General features: G+C 35.7%; 1 protein-coding gene across 6 annotated transcripts in view; it reads left to right on the top strand.

The window, feature by feature from the left end:
• The window catches only part of ETV1 (ETS variant transcription factor 1), a 93793-nt gene that overhangs the window by 5693 nt on the left and 60379 nt on the right, over positions 1-27721 (top strand). For 4 of the 6 annotated variants that reach the window (XM_059396765.1, XM_059396766.1, XM_059396764.1 and 1 more), the window contains one exon: positions 6837-6890. The exons of the other annotated variants lie outside the window; for them this stretch is intronic. In XM_059396765.1, coding sequence (XP_059252748.1) covers positions 6837-6890 — 54 coding nt within the window. The remainder of the gene's footprint in view (positions 1-6836; positions 6891-27721) is intronic. 6 annotated transcript variants of the gene reach the window in all.

The following is a 27721-nucleotide window of genomic DNA, read 5'->3' on the forward strand; positions in this document are numbered from 1 at the left end:
ACATGCAGAAATTAAAACATTGCCAAGTTGGCAGATGAGGGACTGTTTATATATTTCTTTTCGTAATGCTTGGTAGCCAAAAAAGTGACCATGGAATTTTAAGGCGTCTTGACCCTTTTAAAAAAGATCACTGGCAATTAACCAAGTTTCTCTCATGAGTTAGAATCCCACTGGGAAGTTAAAGAGGTCTAAAAATCTTATTAGACATGAGAGTCAGGTTGTGTCATATGAAAATCATGTTTTTAAAAAGTGTTCAAATCTATGAATACTTGGGAAATGATATATCCCAAGATGTTTGTTTTTTCCTGGAAGAATTTTTATAAATTAGATTCAAAGCACAACACATGGATTAGTCATACGTAAATTATTATGGATTATGAAATGGGTTTTACATCTAAAGACAAATTGGGGTAGATAAGGCAGGACTATTTGAGGGTGAGGGTTGGAGCCAGTATTTTCAATTTGCTAAAGTCCTGTAATTTGGGGGGATGCATGGAAGTATATTTTTTAATTTCTAAATGGAGATAAAAAATATGGTTGTAAAGGATATAACTTTGTAGTAGTATCACTTTTTAAGTACTAACACTGCAATTTAAATGTTTTTAACATATCTATCACACTTAAATACATTCACACCTCATCCTGAAGAAAATTGAAAAGATAATGTTTTCAGTGACCACAGTAGCACTTAAAAAGTGTCTATTTTAAGTTTTGCCATAGCTCCTTTATATTATAATTTTACTATGTACAATTCTTTATTGATTCTTTGTCTTTGGAGTTAGATTGCTACTGATGGAAAGGCAATTTCAATTATTTGATCCCATGAAATAATGAGTTCATACATCAATCCTTTCAGCATCACTGTAACGTCTTATTCTTAACAACCTGTTTTAAGTGCTGCTTTAGTAGACGGTGTCCTAGAAATTCATAGCCAAAATGGACCCTTTTGTGTGTGAGGGAGAGAAACAGAAGGATATAAAACTGAGTTTAAAAGTATTGCATTCTTCTCAAATTGCTTATGAGAGCTTACCTGCTAACACAGCTTGAAGAGAAATAATAAATTTCATATGTATGTAATATAAATGCATAGCAAGTTTTGAACATTGTTTTTGGTGTGGATCTAGGTGTTCTTGAGGTTTCCTTTCATCAGTGATATTAAGGGAAAGAGACAACAGTGATTCGCTGTCACAGGGTAGGATGTTTTTCAGTGATGTTATATAGTAAGTCAAGTTTCCTGCTGCCCCCATACTTGAGTCAGAGTTTTATCTCCAAGAACAATCTTTCTACACCAAAGGTTATTACTTCATGCAGATAAGGCTCTTTTTTTCTGTTGTTTTGTGTGACCTTCAAATAATAGGTTGGCTTAACAGTAGAGATGTCATTGTATCCTCTCTATTTACTTCAGTAGCTGATACTAAATTTATTCTTGTGAAGTTCCCTTCAATGATGTGTGCTGTTCGGTCTCGCTATCCATGTCCTCCACAATACACAGTAGTCCTAATGTGCTCATTTTTATTTTTCAAACAATTATACTGTTACTCGTTAAAATGGAACATAAATTGGATATGTGCTCATTAATTTTTTTTGATGTGATAACGGTAAGAGCTAAAGACTTTAAAAACTACATTATTTTATGTGTTTTACATGAGAAAGGAAATGAGAATTAAGCATTAAATTACAGAAGTCCATACTTTTTCTTAGTATTGAGCAAGAATCATTTAGCATGTAGGGGGGAGGGGCACTACTATTCCTCTTTCTGTTGTACCAGGAAATACTCTAAAATATGAAAAGAAGACTTCTTATTTGGACTTGATTAAAAGATAGCGGGTAGAGTAAATGTATATTTTAAAACATTTATTGGAATTATATAAATGTCTTTTCATCGAGGATCTACTTGCAAAATTAAAAAAAAAAAAAGTTTGTTAAAAATAGAACTCGGATGTGATATAGCTTAGATATACTTTTTCCGGAGGGCCCTAATAAGTATTAATGAATGCTGCTTTTCTGGTTCAGTTACAAGAAATGGTCATTTCTTGAATCTCATAATATATCTTTATTTCCTTTCACGTGTATACAAAAGCTTGAAATTAAAATAAAAATAATAATAAAGTCAGACCTCCATAGTATTAGGAAATAGAAACACAGCTCTGAGGCTATACTTGGTTCCAAGTCGCTATAGGTCAGTGTAGAGTTAGGAATGGAAGCTGATCCGAGACTGAAGACAACTGAAACTTACTGTTTTCTTTCTTTTAGAGCATCAAGGATTAAAGATGTTTCTGTCCTGGGGAAATAGCCCCCCCTTTTTTCATATCTTTAAATACGTTTATACTACTGTATTAATTAATGCTTATACACTGGTACAATTATTTTTAAATTTAAAAGCGGATGTGGTATAAAACCAGGCTTAGTGGCTTCATGATTATTTTGTTCCATGGCCTGAAGCTTCAGTTCAGGATTAAATAGAATACCACCAAGCAAAGGTTGATTTTCCTGTTATTTTACTTTTATTTAAAATAAAATGCAAGTTTATTCATAGAAACTCGTTGCTAATTCTTTGATTCAAAGTGAAATGCTACAAAGTTTAGCAATAATCTGTTATAATCTCAGGATAAAGAAAATCTGAATAACAGGCAAAGAAAAAACAAGACATTTCTTTAATGATTTTTTCCCTCCCCACCTCCCTCCACTCTTAGTCCCTTCCTTTCCTTTTTTCCTTCCTTTTTGGTTTTATAATGTATGTTTTTGTGAAAAGTTTCTCCATAATATCTCTGGTTATATATCTGTATATAGAGAGATAGGTAGATAGGGCTGTCTAACTATGTGTAGTATTAATTTTGTAAACTTGTCATTTATTTAAATGTATATGTTGAGGGATCTGAGCTGCATTTCAGACTGAGCAATAAAATTGGTGTGTTTATTGCAAGTTCAAGTTGACTTGCTTTAGTTCTCTGGAAGGGTGTGACATGAAAAGATTGCGGTTGGGCCACATGGCTCCTGCTGGACTGTGTTTTTGTGAATGGAGGCAGAACTCCAGTTCTGCCTGCTTGTCTGGAGGAATTGCTGAGGAGATCAGCTGTCTCATTCACAGGCAGAAAGAATGACTCATACATCTTCCGCCTTGTTTGGCTCCAGGTCATTGTTACAGTGGATAGAACTGGTTTTAATTAAATATTAACCCCTTTTATACTTGACATTTGTTCCCTTTGTAATTTTTCCACTTTTTTCCTGGCTTTAAAAGAGAACTCCACAGTCCCCTCGTTTGTAAGGAACGGGGAACTTTTTACTTGCCTGCAGCCAGCCTTGGACACACTTAAAACTCTCACCCTCTCTTAAGTAATTAGTGTTTCATATGAAAGTTTTAGCATAAAATAAAGGAACTCTATTTAAAAATCGCCCCCACCCCCGGAAATGTTCGTTAAGAAAGTATGCTGAAACTGAAAATGAGGGTTAGTGATTCTGTGGCATCCAGATCCTGATTAGTATTTTCATGAGCTTGTTTCTTGTAATATGGATTGCTATGCACTAAAAGAGAGAGAGAGAAAAAAACCCAACAAAACGAAACACAACACAACAACTCTGGATCATAATCTAGGTAAAGCAAAGAGCGGAGAGGGCAGATACTACCCTTTCAAAGCTCCAGTCCCGAGACTTGATGGCAACTTGTCTGTTTCTGTGCAGTGAACTGATAGGGCCGGTCCAGCTCTTACCAATAAAAGCCACATGCTTCATCTTCCTGAAAGCCTTTTATTGGTCTTCGGTCTGTACTTTCCCCCGTGTCCTTTCTTACTCTTCCCCTTCCTCTTTAATTACATAGTCTGGGGAAGCATTTTCATTCCCCAAAGGTGATTATTCCAAGCCTCGTTTATAATAGATAGCAGTGAAAATAGTGCTTTCTAAAGGTTGGCCTCTATGGTTAATTTTCCACTTTGGAGTTGGTATGGCTTGCCACAAATTTTCAGGCGGCTGTAGTTTGCTACTTCACAGAATTCCTGTGAACTGAGGAGAAAAGGAAACGTATGATATGAGTGTGGCAATACTTTGTCATATTTTCCCTGCCCAGATCCAACGTGTGTTTTTTGTTAACTGCTTTCCTTTTACTCGAACTTGAAATTAGAAGTGTACTTAAGCCTTTGTCTATTTAAGTAGCATGCTGCTTCATTGGGTCTATTCCGTTTTTTCAGATTAGCTTCTGTGAAAATGTGAGTCATATGTTTTTTGTTAAAATGCTGTAATATGTTCAGGCATAAGTGTGAAGTATTTATTCAGTATGTTAAGGAGTTAGAACAGAAATAGCAATTCTTACAGCAATTCTTATTCTTTTTACAAATTGTTATGGACCTCTTTTCTTTATGTTTGTGAGGCATAACTTCCAGCTTCTTCTAAAATTTGACTCCCCCTATGCTTATCCCAACACATACCACATATCCATCAGTGATTTTTATGTCTTTCTTGCAGTCAAACATATCACAGAGTTGCAATTTTGTCTTATGATAGTAAGGAAAAAATAATGTCTGGCCTTTAGGACGCTCATACCAGCACATTTAGTTACAAATATATTTTTGTTACTCAGCAGCTATTTTTAACTATTCCTGTAAAGGGATATTACATTTTGATTAGATTCTTGTAAATGTTGGCTTTTTAAAAGTGTAGTAATTGCTGTGGTTGATAATTTTGCATCTCAATAGTTATGTCTGTTTAGCTGTTAATTTAGAAGGAAAACCAAAACATGTGGGTATGATGGAAAAAATGTGTAGGATTTCTGTCTACCTGCTGTTATTTATTAAATAGATATTGAAAACATTTTTGTATTTTTTTGCTGTGAAGACTTATTTTAAAGGATGTTTCTCCACTTAGATGAATCTGTGGAAAAAATGAGCTTGCTGTACTGTCAAAAATGTTTATAGTTAAGAGAATACTAATGTACACATTTACCTGTTATTTTTATCCCTTTCTGATATAATTCAGGAGAATTGAAGATTTTAACCTTGCATTGTAATGACTGAAGTAGTTTTGTGTGTATGAATTGAAAGAAATGGGTGGGAGGTGAAGGTTCGGAAAAAATAAGTAACATTTAGGATATAATTTAATTGTAACAGGAAACCCATATTACCACTATTAAACTGATGAATAAAATACAGTTCAAATAGGTTAACATAGTGTACACACTTTACACCGATAGGAAGTCATAAAACCATGACTTGAAGTTTCCATGGCTTTCGTTATCCACGGTAGCAGACAGAAGTAAAATATGAAGAGGGAAAAAAATCTCTTCTTCCATTATGTGCTGATCATTTATAACTTGGAAGAAAGTTCCTAATTTTTTTGGTGACAGAGGATGGAATTTGTCTTTAATAAGCTGATGTGTTGGTGTACAGAGAATGTTAGGAAATAATTTAATGTCAGACTGTATGTATTTTAATAATTGGCGAGATTATCATTGGTTCTGCTCTTCATAACATGAGATTAGTTTTATTCAGCCAAGTATTTCTACTTTTATTTTATTATTATTTTTTTGAATTTCTGCTTTTAAAAATGTGATTAAATAAGCTGGTACTAAAGAATAATCTTATCTATGTTGTATTTCTTTTTTATATACATTTTTAAATGTAGAATTTCTTTTTAAAGAGAATTTTTTTAACTCATTCACCTACCAACCTGTAACTTTTTCCACAAAGAACGATTATGTTCATAAACATTCCCCATTCACAGCAGGCTCTTTTTAAAAAATTAATTGACATCTATTTTAATATGACTTGACTGGATGAAACATTTCAGTATTAGATATTACGAGTAAAGTAATACTAGTATCTAGTAATACTAGTAATACTCGTAATCAGATCATAACCAAAGTTAAATAGGGTAACTCTTCTATTTTTACCAAATTAAAAGGAACTAACTTCTATTTTAGGTCATTTGTGTGTATGTGAGTGTGTATACTTGTGTGTGCATGTGAAAGCTTGTTTTTGTAATATCTTGTCAATTTGGAATAGGTTATTTTGATGTCTGAATCAACTGTGACAAAATATTTTAGAAGTGGAAAAGTGTACTTGTGTTTTGATTACTGCCGAATGCATTAAGTCCTTGCTCTCCAGTAGTTTTTTCTTTACTAAAAATAGGGAAGTTATTTGACACAAAGATTGACAAAATAGTGATATTCTTTTCATGAGTGTTGTGTAGTTACCAGGAAAATATTTTGCATGAAACGATGGAATTTATTATTTATAATTTTATTGTTATGACATAATCACTAAAATATATTTTATTCTTCTGTATGACCAAAATCAGTGGATATGCTTTCACTAAAAAACTTTGTAGCATATCACAGCCAAATTTAGGTCAAACATTTTTAGTTATGGTCGTCTCATTTTCAATTGACTGAACATACTAGAGGCAGGCATTTCTGTCAAAGCAGAGGGATGTGTGTAACTGCACATCCTTTGAAAGAATGCTGTAGTTAGTATAGTGGCTGCTGCAGCACGAGCCCTGGGTGAATTGAAATACTTCTTACTCCATTCTTGCAAAGAAGCCCCGCAGCTAACAGAAACCCAGTAACTTCTAATATTTTGTATGTTTCTTTTATTTCCATCTGGCAGGTGATGTTCAGAAGGACCACGACTGCCACAATTACATTTCTGACACTTGTGTTTTCTAGTTGACATCAGTGGTTGCTTCTCTTTCCCCTCCCAAGTATTGCCCTCAATCCCATTTTAAATAGGAGCTCATTGGCAAATAATCATAGGTTTGATCTGAGCCGAAAAAGATCTTGCTTGACATTCCTTATGCCTTAGCACTTTCTCTCAATTTTTTTTTAATTTTTTTTTTTTTTTTCCCTTCAGCTCAGGTACCTGACAATGATGAGCAGTTTGTGCCAGACTATCAGGCTGAAAGTTGTAAGTATAGTATGACTCATCTCTTGATTTTTTTCTTTCTTGTTTCCTTTTTTCATTCTTTCTCTTTGGTTGGTTTCTACCTCCAGTGTCCGTTCTCACATTATGTTGGTACCTTGTTAGCATATAGTCATGAGGTGATTCTGTCAGGTTGGGACACCAGCAGAATCCCTGTATGATCTGAGTGGAGCTCCAAATAGGAAAACTGTCTTTGATTAAAAGGTGGTCCGATTATCTATATTTGGTTAATACCTTTGGAGGAGAAATAGGGTATGATCCAATGAATGTGCAAGTGTTCACCTCCAGCTTTTCGCTGTTTGTGAGAAAAAGTCTGAATGCTGATGCGAGGAAGTCAGTAGTTAAGATCCATGTGAGGCTCTGTATTGAATGCTTATAAAAATTTGTTGGCTTGTATTATTTTACATTCATGAACTTTCACCTACTTTGATGTGATTTTTTAGCTTCATTTTCTGCCTCCTGGCTACAGTAACACAAACGGAAGGAGCCCGTGGCTTCTCTTAGGATCCCTTCAGTGTTTCTTTCCCTGAGCCTTGCTCCAGGGCCTCTCAGAGAATGCGTGAGTGGTGATTCATGGGACAGTGGCCTCTCGGTAATCCCTGAGTGAGGATTATGCCTGTACAAACATGGCGGCCTCGGACTTTCCTCCTCATGTTTATGCTCTGCTGGTCTACCAACTAACTGCAGCTGTTGACCTGACGTGTAAATATGAAAAAAAAAGGTTATCAATGCCATCTTGAAGAAAGTGACCTAATAACGTTTTCATTCTCTTAGTACCTTTTAGAGCTCTGATTTGATTCCCTTTTCCAGACCATTGACAGTTTCACAGGAGGCAGTATCAGCAGCAACTAGAGATGCTTACTGCCTTACAGCTTATCAAACCCATAATCTCACACTTAATCTCACACGTCTAATACCAATACCTATGCGACTTCGAGGAGCAGATGTCTGTGAGCAATGTTTTCCACTTTTATGTTTGGTATTTTTTATTTCCCAGGCATCAAGGGTTATAAGAAGTTACATCCAGATTACCTCCTATGTTTTGCTTCAGCTTCATTAAAATTTTTTTGTTCCATTGTGGTAAAATATACATGACAGAAAATTTACCATTGTAACCATTTGTTAAGTGTGCGGTTCAGTGGCGCTCACACTGTTGTGTAAACATCGACACTGCCCACCTCCAGAACTTTCTCATCATCTCATTTTGACCTCTGTACTTATTAAAAAAAAAACTCCTCACTGTCCTACTGGTATCTGCTGTTCTGTCAGTTTGATTTTTGATCTAAGAAGAGAATTTTGTGTGCTCTTTGATGTCTGCATATAGTTATTATGCGATTTCAAGACACCTGTTCAGCAATGATACAGACCTTACGTAGAGACCCTTAGAAATTTCCAGAAAGATGACAGTGAAGGATGATGGCTAGGCAAAGCCTTCCTTTTTTTTTTTTTTAAAACGCGGAGAGGGAATGGTCACATTTCCAGAATTTCTCTTTCTGTGGGATTTTCTAAAAGCTAAACCTGTCATCTGAGTGGGAGAATTATTCTCATCGAGTCATTTTACATCTGAAGAAATTGGTAATGATTCCAATGGTATACCAAATGCCAGGGTAAAAATCACTACCAGAAAGAAATTTTTGTTCCTTTCCTTTTTTGACCTCTTTTCAGTTTTTCATATTCTTGACTCTTTTGTCTCCTTGAACTCTCCTCTTGGTCCACAGTGGGATGATTTTTCCCTTTCTTTTTTTTAACTACTTTGATTCTTTCTTCTCCCTCCACTCATCTTCCTTCCCTCCTCTTTTCCTAGGGTTCTGTCCCCAAGCTTTGCTCTTATCTCACATGAGCCATCCCTGCATAATCCCACAGAACTATCTGTCATGGTGGAAATAATGGGTTTCTGACCATTCGGTGTAGTAGCCACTAACCACATTGCTCACTGAGCACAGGAACTGTGGTTGATGGGACCAAAGAGATGAATTTTTGTTTTATTCAATTTCTATGATCTTAAATTTAAAGAGGGGCTATTGGTTGCTGTCGTGGTCAGCACACTTCTGTATAGTGATGTCTCTTATATTGTTATTTCTGCCTGGGTGTCCGCCTGCCCCTATCTGTTGGGCGTCTTCCCCTGATCTACCATGTGGTCCTTGTGCCAAGACAGAAAAGCCCAATACCTCAGGACTCAACCCTCAGCCCTCAGGTAACCATCAGCATAAAACAGTCTTACACATGATGCTCCGTGGACAGTTCCCACGCAGCTAGGCCAATGTGGAATTTATTACTATTTTTTTTTTTCCTGATCAGTGTCTCTTTTGCACTTCTCTTGCCTTTCCAAGTTGATGCATCATGTAGGCTAAAAATCCTTTATCTGTACTTCTTCCCAGTTCTTTACCAGAGACCTCCACTTGCTTACCAAGTTGTTAATTCTACCTTTTAAAAATAACTTAATTTTGTGGTCTCTATTTATCTGTGTTTGACTGAATTCACAGCCACGTCTGCCTTGACTGATCTTGTGAGTAAGCCTCTTGCTTTTGCAGTCTTATGTTCTCCCAACCATTCCCCGAGATGGCATTAATGCACAGCTGTCTGTCCTTGCTAATTTTCTCCTTAAACTTCCTTCAGAACAAAGTCCCTCAGAGCATCACGCTACCATCTGGGCCTTGACTTGGTGTTTCAGTTTTCACTCTTGCGTTCCCAGTGCCCGGTTCCTCCCTGTCCTCTGACCTGGAGCCCTTACCATGTTTCCGTTCTTCAAACGATGCAGCCGTTTTAGGTCTCTCCACCTAAATGAACCCGTCGTTGATTTTGCTTTGTAAACTTCTCCTTGTGCTTTGTGGCCTTGGTAGAGCTCCTACTGCAGATCTAGCTTAGACTTCACCACATTGAAGTCTTCCTTTTTTCTTTTTCAAAAAATTTTATCCATTTATTTATTTATTTATTCATCTATTTATTTATTTATTAAAAAGATTATATTTATTTATTTGACAGAGAGAGATCACAAGTAGGCAGAGAGGCAGGCAGAGATAGAAGGGGAAGCAGACTCCCGGCTGAGCAGAGAGCCCGATGTGGGACTCGATCCCAGGATCCTGAGATCATGACCTGAGCTGAAGGTAGAGGCTTTAACCCACTGAGCCACCCAGGTGCCCCATTGAAGTCTTTCTTGACCTTTTCTTACCACCCTTACCTGCAGAGTTAGGCTCTAGAGTATCTCGGGCCTTGTGCTTACTGTAACACTTTACATACATGCATTTCTTCAGTAAGACTGTAAATCTCTGGGGGATTAGGAGCACGTCCTGCCGAGCATGTTATAGAAGCATAGTAAGTAAAATTGGGATCCCAGAAATGTGATCAGCTTCTTAGGGCTCTTTTACTCCTAAGTGTTTTCAAAGCCCTAATTCTCTTCTTAAGGTGGAAAATATATGATCATGCCTTAACACACTAGATGTAGTCTCATTCTGGATAAACATGCTAAAACCATGAACATTTAACCAAATGTTTTCAGAATGCTGAGGTTTTTCTTCAGTAGTGAATATTTGCAGTTTAACAAATATGACTCCGGGATTGGTGAATAAAACACCTAATCTTAAAGGAAACCTCCAAACAAAGGTAAAAACAAATCTGAAATAGTCTAGTAAAAAGAAAATGGAGGTGTGGTTTATTTCACGTTACCACTGACATAAAGGACTATTGTTCGAAGATGGTGAACAGCTAGTTTCAGTGTTCATTGAGAACAGCACAAAGGGAGATGATGCAAAAAAGAGAAATAGAGTATATGGATTAAATTCTGAGGATTTCAGGATGGAGGAGGTTATCAAATATTAGAACTGAAAGTGTAGATTGTCTGCTGGATGCCTTTTACAAATGTTTGATTCTTCTCTGGGAATGCTTCGTGGAGCAGAGGGATCTCCTCTCCAGGAATAGAGAGAAGCCCAGCCCCCTGTGTGGTCCCGCTACAGATTCTATGGGGCTGGTTTTTCAAACACAAACAAGCAGATTTCCTGACATCCCTCAATCAAATAAAATGCCTCTCATTTTATTGCTTTAGTCCTTCGGTAAATGTGAGTTAGGAGAATGAACTGTCAAAGTCCGTTCCATCCTGGATTATGGATCATACATTTGACTGTCTTAAGGTAAATCTATGCAGAAGAGGAGAGAACGGAGCCTTTAAAATTGTGAGAAATGAGATTAAACCATAGCACTTGAGGATTCTCTAAAAATCTTCCCAAACATTCTTTATTTTTATTTACACAATATGTCAACTGGAAATCTGGAATCTAAAGACCTGTAGCTTGCTGCTGACCCTTGAGGGGTGCTGACTTTTGAAGCACCTATATAGGGGCATTGGAGGCAGATGAAAACAAACCAAAAACTCCCTACAAGCCCGACTTAGGAAGTGAGTGGAGGCTAAGAGAAAAAGCTTACGTGGCTCTAATAAATTGTGTATTTCTTAGAAACAAACCTTTTCAGAACTCAGGACACTCTGCCGAAAAAAGCAGAATTACTTTAAGATAGCTTTTGTCCAGAGGAAGTAGAAATTGGTCTTTTCAGAAAAGAGAATTTAAATAAAGAGTATTTAAAACATAAATTAGCCTTATCTTTACAAAGTAGACACAAATTTATATATTAACTGAATTTTTGTAAATTATATGTTTATTAATAATCTTGTATTTTAAATCACATGCTTTAAATGTAGTTATAGCCCTCATCTTTTGAAATCTATTACCTCTCATTTTTTTCATTATGGTAATATGTTATCATTTTTCCAACTCGTTTGTTTCTGTTTGGTAACATGAGTTCTCATTGTTTTCTCTACAGTGATTCACAGGATAGATGATGTTCACTTTACCTTTTACCTCTTTCCAGAACATTGCCAGGGGTATAAACAGGGTTATGCAAAAATTCCCAGCAGGATAGGTCTTTGTAACTCTGTTCCTTTCTCTTGTACTCAAGAAAGAACAGTGGAATGCAGGTCAGTTAGAATAGTGTCATTAAGAGAATAACAATAACCTTGACTCTGATATGTTTATATAGCAGAAAGTAAACATTAAAAGTTTGCAAGTTTGTATACTTGAATTGAAATTCATAATACAGTACTAGTGACCCAACTGAAAAGAATCAGGGCAAACCGGTGTGTGGGATCTCAACTGTTAAAGCTCCTGTTACACAGGTTCAAGTAAATAAAAGTCATAGCGATGTTTCATTTTCTTAGGAATTAAAAAAAAATACATAGTAATACTCGGGTTCCTTTTACACTTACATTGGGAAGAGGTGGGGGGAACTTTAACAGATAATGATGACAGATTTGCTTTTTAAGACACTGAAGTCAGGGAAGTCTCTCTGCAGACCCTGACTAAATGATTTCTTTTATATTAACCTGTCCTTGTTGTGGATTGGGAAGTTCCATTGGTGCTTTGTGTTTCTTACTTCCCTGCTTTTCTACTAAGCCACCTTCTTGCATTGTGTTTTTTTCTACACACTTAGTGAGTACTGGATAAAAGTTGGCTTTTTATTATAAATTTTGAACTCTTTCTTGCTCCTGATTAAATTTTTGAATATGGCTGCCCAGGAAGTCTTTGTCTTTCCTTCTTAGAGCTTTTACCAGAAGGTGAGCATACATTCAAAGAAGAAGTCCATTTCTGGAATTTGAGAACATAAGTTTGTTACTGTGTTTTGTTTTCTTCAAAAAAAATAATAATCATAAAAGGGAGCACCTGGGTGGCTCAGTGGGTTAAAGCCTCTGCCTTCGGCTCAGGTCATGGTCCCAGGGTCTTGGGATCCAGCCCTGTGGGCAGGCGGGCTCTCTGCTCAGCAGGGAGCCTGCTTCCCTTCCTCTCTCTCTGCCTGATGCTCTGCCTACTTGCAATCTCTGTCTGTCAAATAAATGAATAAAATCTTAAAAAATATATATAAAAAAATAAAAAAAATAAAAAAACATAAAAGGACACATGTTTAAACATGCCACTGTACAGACCACAACTATCCACTTACGGATGAATAACCTCGTGCCTTCCTCATCTTAAATGGTATCACTTGAGATCTAAGCTATAACCAGCTCTTGAAGGTTCTGTTTCTTTTGTGTTTGGTTTTTGTTGTTTCAGTTGTTTGGGGTTTATTTGTTTGTCTTAAGCTTTTTTTTAAAAAATATTTTATCAAAACGTTATTTTCCTCAGAGTGGGGGAAAAACACAAATAAGAGTGTTCAACCCAGCCCTATTCTCTACAGCGACCTTTTTTTAATTTTATTTTTAATGCCTTTCATTTGTCCCACATGCTAAATAATATCCTTACACTACAACTTCTTGATTTATCAGTTTTAGATTTTTGTCTGGCACCCCATTTAGGAAAATAAGCACTTGAGAAGTGTTTTAATTATTTTACTAAAAGTAATCAGCTATGTAATTCTACACGAGTCCAATAATCTTAATTCACTTTTGAATGTGAACAAGCATCATTTGGGAAGCTTGTTCAAATGCACCTTCATGTTCCTATCCTAGGAGAGTTGGACTTTCAGGTCTAAAATTGGGCCCTCAAATTTCTAATGAGCTGTTAGATGATTCTGATGCAGGCTTTCTATGCAACACAAAGTTAGATATGTTGCTTATCTTGTCATTTAATGATTTGTGGAACATTGACAGCGGTATCAGTCTTTTGCAAGTAAGTTGTAGGATGGACTCTCCTGTTCATACAGGTATACAATTCATTAAGTGATAGTGTTTTTTGAAAATTTTTATGGAAGTAATACACTGTCATTTTGTTATTTAAGTATACTAGGGAATTAAAAAATGAAGTCTATTTACTAGTGATATTGTTAAAATAGTTTAATTTTGGTCATCTTTGCTAGAGTTATTTGTACTATCTAGTTCCAAAAACTATTTTTTACTTATTTGCTCTTCCATGACCTTGAGAAAGTGCTCACCGTTAGATCCCTGTCATACTAGAATCAGTTCTGGCTTAGAAGGAACCCTGTCTTTGCTAGTGAAGGAGAACCAAGCATTGGTGGCCCCACCGTGTTCTAGATGCATCCACTGGGGGATTCTCATCATCTAATGGTCTGTTCTTTCACTGTTAGTGCGTTCTCTCTCATGTATGCTGGGCCCAGTCTCTCTGCTGGAGAGAGTCCAGTGGCCATCTCTTCAGCAAAGCAGACATTCTGGTTGGTGCTTGATTGTTTCACGAAGAACATATTTTTCCAATGAAAACAGAAGCCCAGTGGAAAAAAAGCTACCTTTTACAAGAAATTTTGTTTTGGATAATATCCGGGAAAGCTATCAAGTTCCACAGAAGGAAAAAAAAATACTAAATCATTCACCTTGGGCATGTCAGTTAACCTTTATTTACGTATCTGTAAAATGACAAGGAAATGAGTAATCTTTCAGGCCCAGAACACATTATGATTCTATGGCACTTCTTCCTTATGCAAGGATAAAACAAAAAGAAAGATAATACCTGAATATGGTGAATGTTTGTGGAATATGAAAAGGTATATTTTAAAAAAACTGCAATTAATGGGGAAATATGTGTAATTAGAAATTACTGTAAGTGACTAAATATTTATAGCTAGAAAATTGCATCAGTTTTAGTCAAGTCTGTTCAGGTAGATCCTTTCCAAAATTTTTAGTTTTATCAGCTCATTCTTCCTAAGGTAGATAGTTCAGATTTAATGCCAAAGTGAAAACCAAAAAATAAAGCAATGCCTTTAACCCTCCCCCCCCCCCCAAAACTGGAGTTTGTGGTTATATTATTGCTAAAAGCTGAAATTGTATATTTCACAAGTTTTTAGCTTTTTCTTTCCTGTTTTATTTATCCTCTTAAATTTTTCCTTTAGTTTAACACATTGTCCTAGAAATTGACTTCAGAAACATGATAAAAGAAAGTATGCCAACAAATCCTTTCCACTTACCCTGCCTATAATTAGTAACAAATTATTTTGAGGCAAGTGATCTGTGCCATCTTTGGTTAACTTTTGCTTAAACTTAAATAAGTGTATCGCTGTGCAGTTACTGGAATGATTAGGTTGAAAGCCCAGCAGCATTTGTTGGAAAGTTTAGATAAGGGGTTATACTGGGAAGTTATTTGCAGAACCAAATATTATATTCTTTGTTCCAGTGTTTTTAATATATATACCTATTCTTATGTCTAGTGGTGATTACAAAAGCAAACACAACATTTGATAGTATTTGCAAATAAGGCCAAAGCAATCATGAAAATGACTCTATTTCTGAACCACCATTTCATAGGACATGTAAATTTTATGGAATCAGATATAAAGAAGTAATCTGAGCTTAAGTAGTACATGTAAACCTGTATGTCCTAACTGTGTGTTTAGTGTTTTTATGGTTTTTTATTTTTATCATTTTGCCACTTTTCCCCTTTTATAACGTTAAACATCTACTTAAGATGCACAGTGCACATTTGCTTCTGTTACTGAATTTTCTCTTAACGAGAGTTTGTTCTATGTCGCAGTAAGTAAAAAATGGTTGGTTTCATGTGGTTGCCTTATTTTTCTTTCTTTTTTTTCTTTTTGGTGCCAAAACCCAGGAACGAACCAGCTGTGGTTGCTTTTTTAAAATCTAATGAATTACACCCCAACAAGCATTACTTGGCACTTGACAGTAGCTGAGGGTAATGTTAACTCAAAAACCCAATTACTGATGATATATCAGAAATGGCTAGATTAGAAATCCTGTTTCTACAATGTCTGATTAAATTTCAAGATAGAAAAAGTGCCATTGTGTAATGATTGTATATGCATTCTTGGACTCTTATTTAAATCTCAGGTTTAGCAAAGAAGTTCAGTTTGCTGTAGATGGCACATTGTTAAACCATCCAGAGGCTTGTTTCATAGTTGCTCCTAGTTTTGGACTTTACAGCCCTGTTGGAGGAGATTTTTAGATCCCTAAAAGAGACTTGAATTGTAATTGCTCCTTTATTTGTGTCTTACTATAAAGAAGTCTTATATTTCTGTTTGCAAAATTGGAATGATTGTATTCTTAGAGATGTGGGCCACATTTGTTATTTTGATTTTTATGACTTAAAATATGAATCATAAATCTTAAGAGTGTAAAAGCTTTCATTTTACTTAGAGATTTTACATATGTCCATAGATGTATATTTTTACTGAGGGTGCTAAGTACGTTGACAAGACTCTAAAAGTTTATCCATTTAACTAATGTGTTTTGGTCTATCCTATGCCGTCTTCTGTCTAGGCACTGATAATTACAGTGATGGACAAACAAGAAAAATACATCTGCTCTCAGGGAACTTAGATTCTGAACTGCATGCAACTGATAAAGTCTTATTCATCCCGTGTCAAGGGATGCGGAATCATATAGGGCTCAGTGTGTGTGTGTAGTCATGGGATACTCAGATGCTGATCTATTGCATTCTGAAGAGAATGTGCTTGGTTTTTTTTTTTTTTTTTTTTTAATGTTCATTTCTACAAGAAGCATCCTGTTCAAAGGAATGGCCACTGGATCTTCCAGTGGATTACTCTCATTTTCTATGTTCGCACCTCTTTAGGCCATGCTTCAATTCCTGTGATTAGGGACTCAGGAGGTTATCTTATGTCTTGATAAATCATGTTCTCTGGCGGCAATTACATGTGCAAAATGTTGACCTACTCTGCTTTTTGAGATCATACTCATTCTTGAAGGTTCTGTTCTTTCATGAATCATTTCATTTATGAATGTCATTTTTTCTTTGCTTATCTTAGAATTAATGAATTCTCTGCTCATAAAAGCTTTCTGTACATCTCAGTGTCAATATTATTCAAGTGTTCTTGTAGAGGATCGCTCATGTCCTATACAACTGTGTATAATTCTTTGTGGATATTCAGTGGATTGAATGAATAGCTTCTCAGGTCTTATAAAAGTGTTTTAGACCTATTCGCACACAGGTAGCTTAGTTGTCTGAAATAAAATCCAACAATTCTGCTTGTATTTTCCCATGTTGCGTTTTGTTTTGAGGGATAATGGAAAGCCATTTGCATTTATGTAACATTATCAGTGATCAGTCTCTGTTACCAGGTTAGGGCTCTCTAATATTATTTGATATTCCTATCTCACAATACATTTCTCAGTAATCTCTATTAAACACAAATGCTCTGAAATAACTTACTATTTTTCCCCATTTTTTATTGAGAAATATAGGGAATAAAATAATCAACTAACTAAGGCCTCAGATGATTGAAATGATAAAAGTCGGATCCCCAGCTCCTACTTGCATGGTCTGGGGACATCATCTGCCTTCCCCAAGGGCCAGAACTCAATCCACTTGTAAAGGTTTCAAAACTGTTAATACTCTCCCCCCCTTCCCCCTTAAGTAGGCTCCATGGCCAACATAGAGCCCAACTCCAGGCTCAAACTCATGAGCCTGAGAACAAGATATGAACTGAGGTCAAGAGTCAGATGCTTAACTTTCTCAGCCACACAGGCGCCCTGAGAGATGAAAACATTTGACCTCTCCTTTAGCACCAACTGTTACTGCTCTTAAAAAAACAATCCCCTCCCCCGCCAAAAAAAAACCTTCATCACTAACAGAATGTTTTTCATATAGGACATGATTATTATTTGAAAATTATTCTTAGTAAGGCACGATAGATTGAGAGGGACCCAGAGAACCTTCCCACAGGGGTTTGTTCTGAGAAAGGTGTTCTGTGAACTCATTTGAGCTAATAGCTATGGTTGAAGGAAGTTGGGAGGACCTGGTACTTGGAACTGTTCCATTTCTCATCTAGGCTCTAGTGCTTGCTTTGCCCTGCCTGGAAGATTTCCTCTTATCCAGAATTTGAGAGAGATTTATGATATATCCTTTATTTGCTTATTGTATATGTGCAGTTTTTGTCTGAAAATATCTGTATGTTTTGCTAATGGTGGGAGAAGAACCTTGAGGCAGATGATGGAGTAGTAGCAGCAGCAGAAGTATTAGTACTAGTCAGAGTAGTAGGGTTCATGGAATTCCTAAAGTGGTAGTAAATATTCACGAGAATCCCAGAGCTGCAGCTTGAAGAGACATCATAGATTAATGATCTCCGTGCTCTTGTTTTAAAAAGGAACTGAAATCCGAGAAAGGTTATTTGGTTCTGACGTTAGAGCAAGAACGATTGTATGCCCTTACTTGTATGTTGGGAAAATAGCAAGTAAGAATTATACAAACCTAGATTCTTTAATTTATTGGTGACTTTTTTTTTTCCATCAAATACTCTATATAACACTGGAGTGAGAAATATTTTTCTCAACCATTTTCTTGTTAAAGAAGGCACTTTAAGCTTAGCTACCTCAGTAACACAAATATATTTTAAGAGGGAATGAATTCAATGTAGTATATCTTGATGCCAGTTTTTTGTTTATTTACTTTATCAGTTTTAATGTATTTGTGTCTAATTCACAGTTTACGATCGTTCAGGTCTTTCTCTTTGTGATCAAGGTCTGTAAGCCAATCCAAATTCTGGACAAAATTTTAATCAGAAAGAAATATATTCTTTCCCTTTGCCCACTTTTCCCCCTGAACCTTTTAGTCCTGATATTTAAGGCCCAAACATACGATCTTCATCTGAGATTTTCTGTGAGCCACCAAGTAGCAGCCAAAGTCCTGTCAAATACTATTCAGGTTCTTGGACTTGGTTAAACATGGCTCGTTCCTATCACGATGTATGGATAGTCTTGAAGTGTTAACTACAACATGTTAGCTTTTCCTCTGAAATGGCAGTCATGCTGTGAAGTGAACTTTGACTGCCGGTTTGAGGCTGTTTTTCTCCATCCTCATGGACACAACAGCCTTATTATGTTGATTTGATTTCACTCTGGTTCTTGGCACTGGGGCTAGAATGTCAGGTGACACAGTTGTCTCAGCTCACGGGTCTGCTGGGAAAGCCAAGAAACTGGATGTCATTGCTCTGTGTTTCTGGATGTTTTGCCATCCTGAGCCTCTCCACGTTGTTTTTTTCCTCTAGGATAATCAAACCTTGTACTCCTTTCTGAAAGCTTTCCTTATATTCACTGTTTTATTGCAGATTAAAGGCTGGTGCATTAGAAGGTTATCAGTTAATCAATAAACTTCAGTCATCTCATCTTGTGATAAAGCTGTCTCATTGATCAAAGTGAAATTTAGGCCCTTGGCTTTTAAATGGCAATTTCTGAAGGTTTAGGCAATGTGCTTATGGAATGTGTAGACCTATCTGTTTATGTGTATTTAGAGGTCATCATATGAATTTAGGCGTGTGTAATACATACATAGGGAGACCCACACATACAAACTTACGTATTTTATTTAAAACATTGCATTCTTACTTTTCTTGAATTTTTTGTCGTTTTATTCATCATCAACCTCCCACCCCCATCCTTTCTCTCTAAATGTACAAAACCTTATTTTTTTTTTTTCTTTTTTGGTTAGGACTGGTATAAAGTGCCTCCTAAACCATTCATGCAAAATTGCAATAATTGTGTGCATAGTAAAATGCATACAGTTGCTGTGATTATAAAATCAAAAAATACACTCTTATTTTTATATTAATGTATAGTTAAGCGGATACCAGTTTTAGAATCTGAAGATCTGGCATATTTATTTGGGTAAAATGCAGCATGTTCTTTTGGTTAAGAACCAGAAAGGTTTTTTTCCTCATAACGAAAAATAAGTTGAGACAACAAACATTCATAATGCCAGGTATTGTGCTAGATCCTGTGGGATGAAAGATAAAGCCAAGGGTAGCGGTGATCTCAATCTCTCTCCCTCTTTTCTTGCTTTTTCTTTCTTTCCTCTTCCTTCCTTCCTCCCCCTCCTTCCTTCCTTCTTTCTTTTTTTGTTTACCAGTTTAGAATTCATAGATCATTTTCACATCCCTCCTCTTCCTTGCTTTTCACAATGGCCCTGGGATGTAGGTAGAGCCGACAAAGGTCATACAGGTTTAATGCGATAACCAAAGTCTTGTAAGTAGTGGATGGCAGAAACAAGACTCATCTTGTCACATTTGCTCTTGTACATAGAATAGCGCATAGCAAAATGTGGGAACCACTCATCTATTGAAATGCTATGACTCTATAAATGAAAAAATTCATATAAATATTTTTGCCAAGGGCATGTGCACATGTATCAATTTATATGTTTGTATGATATAAATTAAGGAAAAAATAACCCTCCAAAATGTTTATTTATAAATTTCTTCTGATTTATACCATAATGTACAAAATAACACGTATATGGAAAGCAAGGGTGGAGTAGACAGCTCTTAGTTCCCTATTACTCTATGAAAATCTTCATCCTCATGCTTTGAATTGTAGAAGTGTGGTTAAGTTCTCTGTATACATAAGCCTTCAGTTTCAGGAATCCTGAATGTTTGCTTAACAAAATAATAGTGCTCTCAAGAGAGAATTTTTAAATTTTGGTTGGGACATTATTTATCTATAGGCATCATATAATTAGGTCAGAAACCTATGCTACTATTATGCTGAAGTTAATTGGATATCACATGTAGCATTTGGTCTGACAGTACTTCTTAAACATATCTTCAAGCTCTTACATGGTATTAATACTATGAACACTAATGTCTCGTAATATGAAGTGATGGGATTCTCTCAGAGGACGGAGTACAAAGTGCTACATATGAGCAAAGTCTTGGACGTTGGACAGTGGAGGTCAGATCTCTGCTATTTAATAGTAGAAGCAATTTTACCTCATTGTGCCTCAGTTCCTTTCTGCCTGAGACAAGGATAATAATTTTACTTTCCTCTAGGATAACTTGAATATCAGAGGAGTATTACACAGACACAAACACACATGCATTGTGTGTTTATATGAAATATATTAGGTATATGTTTAGACCTAAAAGGCAGTAGTATAAGCTTTTATTCTATCTATATATGCACAAATATATATAAAATACACAAATGATTCATATTATAATTTTTATGATGAAATGCATTCATTTTGATCGATACTTTTCTGTGTTTTGTTTTCTTTGTTTTTGCCATACTCAGAAATGTTATCTGTACCTGCCAACTTCTATCTAGGCTGTTTCTATATACATACTGTAAAATAATTGCAAGAACAACTTCACCTTTTACTGTTGATCACACTGTGCAGTTCTGTACCTATCCATGGTGACACTGTCAGAAGACACTCAGAGTGTTTATTCAAACCTACTGTTGCTTTGACCATAGGGATTTAAAAGCAGGAAGCTGAGCTGAAGACATTTGGTACTTGGAATCCTGGCCTGGTTAAAGGATCAGTTAACATCTTATGTTTAAGATTATGGGTTATGAATTCTGGTTGATCGAGGACACTCTAATTTGTGGGTCTAGCAAAATTGCCTGCATCTTCAATGTTTTTGTTGATTTTGAAGTTGATGTATTCATGGAAAGGGAAAAAAGTGTTGATTTTTCAATTAAGATGCAACCTTTACAATGCAAAGCAATAATAATTATAGTGTTCACTCAGCCTGAAGAAAAAATTTTCACTAGTTAAATAGTAATAATCAAGATGAGAACTGTATTAGAAGGGTGCTAATTTTATGATCATCTCTTATTTAAATAATAAAAATTAATCCACGGGACCCTTGCTGTAACACCACTTGTGATGAAATGATATTTGGCTTTAGAGGTGGCCTTCTGGAAGCCCATCTAAAAGTAATGGGCTGATTAAATTGTGAATGACCTAAGATCATCCTTATAAAATAGCTTAGAATCCACTGAATCAAGTATTAGGCAGTGGTTGGGCTTCTACCAGACTGGATATGTTTGACCCACAGCATTTCACAGGGATTAGCGTACTCATTCTTCTTGGATAACAAATTTTTATATTATCAGTTTCCAAGGAAAATCCAAAGCCACAGGGGGAAAAAAAATCAAATTTGGTAGTTTCAACAGTTGACCTCTGCATAGTAAATGTAAGAAAAGTAGATTCTAGCTGTACTTAGAATTCCTGACATTTGAGGTTGTTCAGCACTGAAGAAAAGATTTGGAAGTAGCTGTAACCTCAGAAGGTGACCTATTGAATTTGGAGCCCAGCTTGTGTAGGTTCACTTCCTAGTTCCACGTCACTATTTTTGTGATCTTGGACTAATTACCTAACTTTGTTGAGCCTCTTAAGTAAAAGTTAGGGAAAGCGAATGGGTTGATGTAATGATTAAAGGAGTTATTATATGTCAATTTTGGCAAACAGATGAGTATTTGATCACTCAGTAGTTCTATAGAAATAAGACATTGTCAGCATATACTTAATATATACATTGTTTTTAGGCCAGAGGATTTCATAAGCTACAGGTTTCAAAAGAGTAACACCAACAATACAGTTAAAAAGAAGTCAAAATGATTGTATTTGATTGATCTAGCCGTGACAAAGTTTGATTTGGGATGTTATTTCCTCTATCTATCAAATGCTAATAGGATATCTAACACAGAGAGCTGTCATGAATAAATTGTTCTCCAAAAGGTAAACATTAGTCTTCTTTCTATTTTGCTCCATTACCAACCCAAAAGGAGGAAACATCACAGTTGTGGCAGCATATACATTACAAATTTGTGAAAGACCCCATTCTTTCCTAATTCGTACGGTAGGTTATCTATGCCTGGTTCTCGTTGGGAAACCCACGTGACTAGTCATAACTCACAGTTAGGGGAAAAAAAAGTGGTTTGACAGATCAAACTAATTTTAAGCCATGTTTTTGAGTCATTCCATTTTAGAAATTGTCTAAATTACTTGCGTGGTGAAAATGCCAGGATAAAGATAGACAAATAATTAAATATTTATTAATTTAGAATATAGTTTATATGCCTTAAAGAAAAAAACCCTCCCCCGAACAAATGATTCCTGACTTCAGAAAACATGCTGAGAAGTTCAACATACTGGGGATAGATAAGAAGCATTATAGTGAGCAGTTAGCATAGCAGCTACGAGTGTAGCTTCTCAAGTCACTGTCCCCTGTCTCCTGTTTTCTAGGTGGATGACCTAGGTGAGTCACTGTATCTCTGGATACTTCCCTTTCCTCATCTTACTGAGAGGCTCACAGTAGTAAGGTGCCATCCACGTGAAACAAGGACAAAATAAATCAGGACATTCAAAGTTATTAACACCATTGTTATTACAATATTAACAATAAAAAACATTTGACTACAAATTACATGAATGTTATAGACAGTAAATTCTATAGGTGTTTTTTTGTTTGTTTGTTTGTTTGTTTTGAAGACCTCAACATAGATTGGAATAGTTGAGAAGGGCTTCGTGAACTGGAAACCCAGACTCCTGAACTGTTAGAGACGAAATGGACCTAGATATTTTCCACCCAGTATCTTTGTATTTGGTGGATTAGAATAGCTCCTCTTTGTAGAGTGCTTACTTTCTGGTGGATACTTTTCTAAGCCCTTCACAACAGCTCTCTTTAGTAGAAGCTGGCATATGCTTTTGGGGGGGTGAAAAAATTGAGGCCCCAGAGTAGTTAAATGGATTGTGTCTTGTCACACAGCAACCAAGTTGCAGCTCTGACTGGAATTTACACTCTTAACCATAACCCTTCACTGTTGCGGATAAAGCTGAGTGCCACAAATAATTACAGGGCTAAACAGTTTGCCCAAGGTGACAAGCAGTTAGTACCTGAGTAGTTAGTCATAGAAGTGACTACTTATTCTAACTTCTAACTTCTTCTAATCCGTCCTGGTACCTAATTTTCAATATATCCATGCTTGCCACATCTCAATCGACTCTTCCCTATTTGTGTGATTTATATAGTAATGAAGGGAGGGCCTCTTAGGCCGGATAAAGCCCAGGTGTTAATTGCTGCAAAATAGGCAAGTGCATTCTCTGTCCCTTGAGAGAATGGTGGCGGTGTTGGGAGATGGAGATGTACGTTGGCTAGTAGTGGAGATGAAGTTTGATAGGTCAGAGAAAGTCAAATTTTATGGGTCAGCAAAACTGATGAGATGTATTTGGGGTTTATCCCAAGAACAAATGAGCATGCCTGGAAATTCCTGAGCATGAAACTTGATGTCCCATTATTGAAGAGGAGAAAGTAGAGGGAAAAACAACAACAACAACAACAAAGGGGGATAATAGGTTTTTAGGGGGCAGATATGTTTCATCATTTTAGGCACACTGTAGTTAATTGTATTTAAAACAAATAACATATAATGCACATATATCAGAAATTTTGTAATTATGTTAGTGTAGTCTAATGTGGTAATTCAGACAAATGTTCACTGGCCAAGAATTTATGCATGCATTGTAAGGGAAGACTCCTTTTAAATCATGCTTTATCTGATTTAATTTTTACCCCTGTGCACACCCTCAATTTACAAAGCTTCTATTAACTTCAAAGGGCAAGGAAGAGAATGCAAACTAGGCCTATTATGTTTGTGATCACACAGTCGTTTTGCAGGTGGCATCCATGTGTTTCTCCAAAGTTCATTTCTATTTGCACACATGGAAGGAGAGCTGAAAGACTCTTTCATCTTCATATTTTTCTCGTTTCTTGGAACTATCAATTACAAAGGAGGACTGCATAAATCATCTTTGTGTGTCTAAGTGCTAATATAAGCTGTTGCATAGATCATCTGGCTACGGTATTTGACACACCTACTGGTTACCTTATACACGGAGTTAGCTGCAGACTCATGGGCAGAGCTCTGTGTTCTAAAGAGTTAGAATGTATTTTAGAATATGAAAGTAAAAGGAAATGTTAAAAAAAAAAAACCCATTCTGTGCGTGAGTTTCCTACATTGTGTTGTGTTGGTAAGCCATGATGGGGCTTGGAAGAATGCTGTCATTGTTTATCATCCTCTTTGATCACTAAATTATAGAAAAATGATTCTTGTGTAACCGGTGACCTGTAGCAGGCCTTGTAATATCTGTTCATTCGCATGGGCATGCTGGTAACATCTGAGAGTCTCAAAAGGTTACATTTAAATAGTGCTTTATGTTGACAGAGCAGTAAATACAGTTTTGACCGTTTAGAAGAAAGCAGTTCAACAGGAGACAAAGTTGAGAGTTTGGATATGCCACGTCACTGAAGAATAGAGATCCATTTATATATACCTTACATCTAAAGTTTAAAAACCCACCAGGATTAGTGACTATAATATTTACGGAGGTGAAATTGATGTAAAAATCAAATCAAATGTAGACTTTCCATCCTAGTTAGAGTGTCTGTATATTATGAATAATGTTAAAGACATGCATCGTGCAAGACTGTGTAGGATTTGAAATGTATTTTGATGTTACCACAAAATGCTCTCCCAGATACAGGAGTAAAAACGTTTTTAATCTTCAAATATTATTGCCTATGTGCTGCGATTTTTCTATTTCCGATAGCACCTGTATGACACTGTTACCTCGTTATGCTCTTTATTTTATGTTTAGTGTGGTAATCTAATTTCCCCTTATTTGCAGTTAGCAACTCCAAGTTAAAAAAATATACATTGGAATGTTGCCATGACACTATTGTTACGGAGCCAAATTTGGTAACTGGTGAGTTGTCTTGATTCCCATCAGACAGGGCTTGGTTCCTGAAGGATCACAATGATCTTCTTATGAGGAGTTTTCCCCTGTTACGTAGCCTCAAGAAAGCACTTGTGGGCTAGTGCTGTAGAGAGGCTCTAGAGTCAAAAAACCAGAAACAAGCATCTTTTGAACTACTAGCTAGGAAGTCACATCAATAGCTCTATAAAGTATAATAAAAATTGAAAGATCATTTTCTACACATTTAGGAAGCCTTTCTGGATTAGTGTAAATTGAGTGAAAGTGAAGAAGGTGTCCTTAGTTACAAGTCTATATAATTAAAGAGTGGCATCAAACTTGATTTTGTATTTTGAGCTACTCTAATAATTATATATTCCTAAATCCACACCAACTAAGTCAAATATAATTGTAACTTTATATAAATCTGTTTTAATATAAATTGGGCTTCAGGATAGAGAAATCAGACTTAACAAGTTGTATATCCATGATTAAAGTGCTCCTCCGTAACTGATCGTCCTAAAGTTTGTGAAGGGGGACAAGAACAATCTCTTCAGCTTCTTAATGAAATGCTCTTATCTGATTTGATTCATTTGTGACTTGTTACTCCCAACGGTTATGCCAGTTAAAAATTAGAGATGTGTTCCACTAGGAAAAAAAGATAACATTTAATCTAATGTATAACACCTTTGTAAAAAGAAGCTTATATTCAAAGGAAGCAATCTATTAAGAAATGAGAATGTTAAGTGATCTCAAACATTACTTCATTCTAATGATGTAAAACATTACATCATTCTAAAACTCTGTTCCAGTGACTGTTTCTTGGGATTATATCCTTTAGCCATGGACATGTGATCTGTGTGTACAGTGATCATTCACATTTGCTTCGTACAAAACACATTGTATGGTGGAGCTTATATATTATCTCTTGACTGTTTATTTTATGGCTGTGGGTAAGCCCATCCATAACTTTCTGGGTTGATTTTCTTTATTACCATTCAGTTGTTTGTTTCTTGATTTATTGGTGAAGGCTGGGCTTGTGTCAGTAGAGACTTTTTATAGTTCATTATCCTGATATCACTGTTGAGCTGTAGATGTTTTTAAGTTAATATTGTTAAGAAATGGCACAAAGGGCTTGACGGGTATCTGGAGGTGATCATGGTGTTGTCACAGTTGAGGAAGACAATGCTGGTACTTAGCAGTGAGTCTTTGTAGGAAAGTCTCATGGACTTTCTATAAGGAAGTTTGGCCAACATCAATATTACCTGATGTATGAAGAATGAAGTGCACTTTTCTAAATAATTCTGATGGATTTTTTTTTCCTTGCACATTGACCTATTTTAAGACTATTTTGAGGTTAGTAATGTGGCTCTTAAGTCATATTCTTTATTATTATTATATATATATAAAATTATATATTATATATATTATATATATATCAGATTAATAAGCTCCAACCCCAAAGGAAATGGGAGATATAATTAATATATTATGTATTTATATATATAATACAAATATTATAAATAATATAGATATAATATAGATATATATTATATATCTATATTATATCTATATTATTTATATATTATCAATATTATCAATAGTATTAGTTATTTATTATCTATATATTAGTCATATATTATAAATATATTAATACATTCATATATAATTATATATTAATTATAATTAATATATTCATATATATTATATAATATATTAATTATATCTCCCATTTCCTTTGGGGTGGAAGCTTCTTAATCTGATACATTTAAGTGAACATTTTTTTTTAAAAGATTTTATTTATTTCTTGACAGAGAGAGATCACAAGCAGGCAGAGAGGCAGGCAGAGAGAGAGGAGGAAGCAGGCTCCCTGCTGAGCAGAGAGCCCGATGCGGGGCTCAATCCCAGGACCCTGAGATCATGACCTGAGCTGAAGGCAGTGGCTTAACCCACTGAGCCACCCAGGCGCCCCTAAGTGAACATTTTTAAAGATGGGCAAAACTGGGTAAAAGCTTTTTTTGTAGGAATGGTGACTACTCATGGAAATTGCTCTAATATACATTGAATTTCATATTACAAATCCAAATCCAAAATCCAAGAATTTATTTTGGGGAAGAAAATAAAAAAAAATTTGTGCCAAATTCATAGTTGGCTCAAACAAACTCTTTGTAAGATTTACTGTAACTAGTATTAACAGCTTTAACAATTGAGGCCAGGTGACAGATAATTTCTTTTTAAGAACGTGTTTATTGTCAGGAAAATTGCGAAATTTCCTTTGTAATTATTCTATCATTGTTGTTTTGGCAGCCTGTAAAGTTTTATTGGCATTTACTGAAAAGGTACTTTTTTTTTTTTTTTTTTTTTTTTTTTTTTTTTTTTTTTTTT

Source organism: Mustela nigripes, chromosome 4 (assembly GCF_022355385.1).
Source record: "Mustela nigripes isolate SB6536 chromosome 4, MUSNIG.SB6536, whole genome shotgun sequence".
NCBI classification, from domain to species: Eukaryota; Metazoa; Chordata; class Mammalia; order Carnivora; family Mustelidae; genus Mustela; species Mustela nigripes.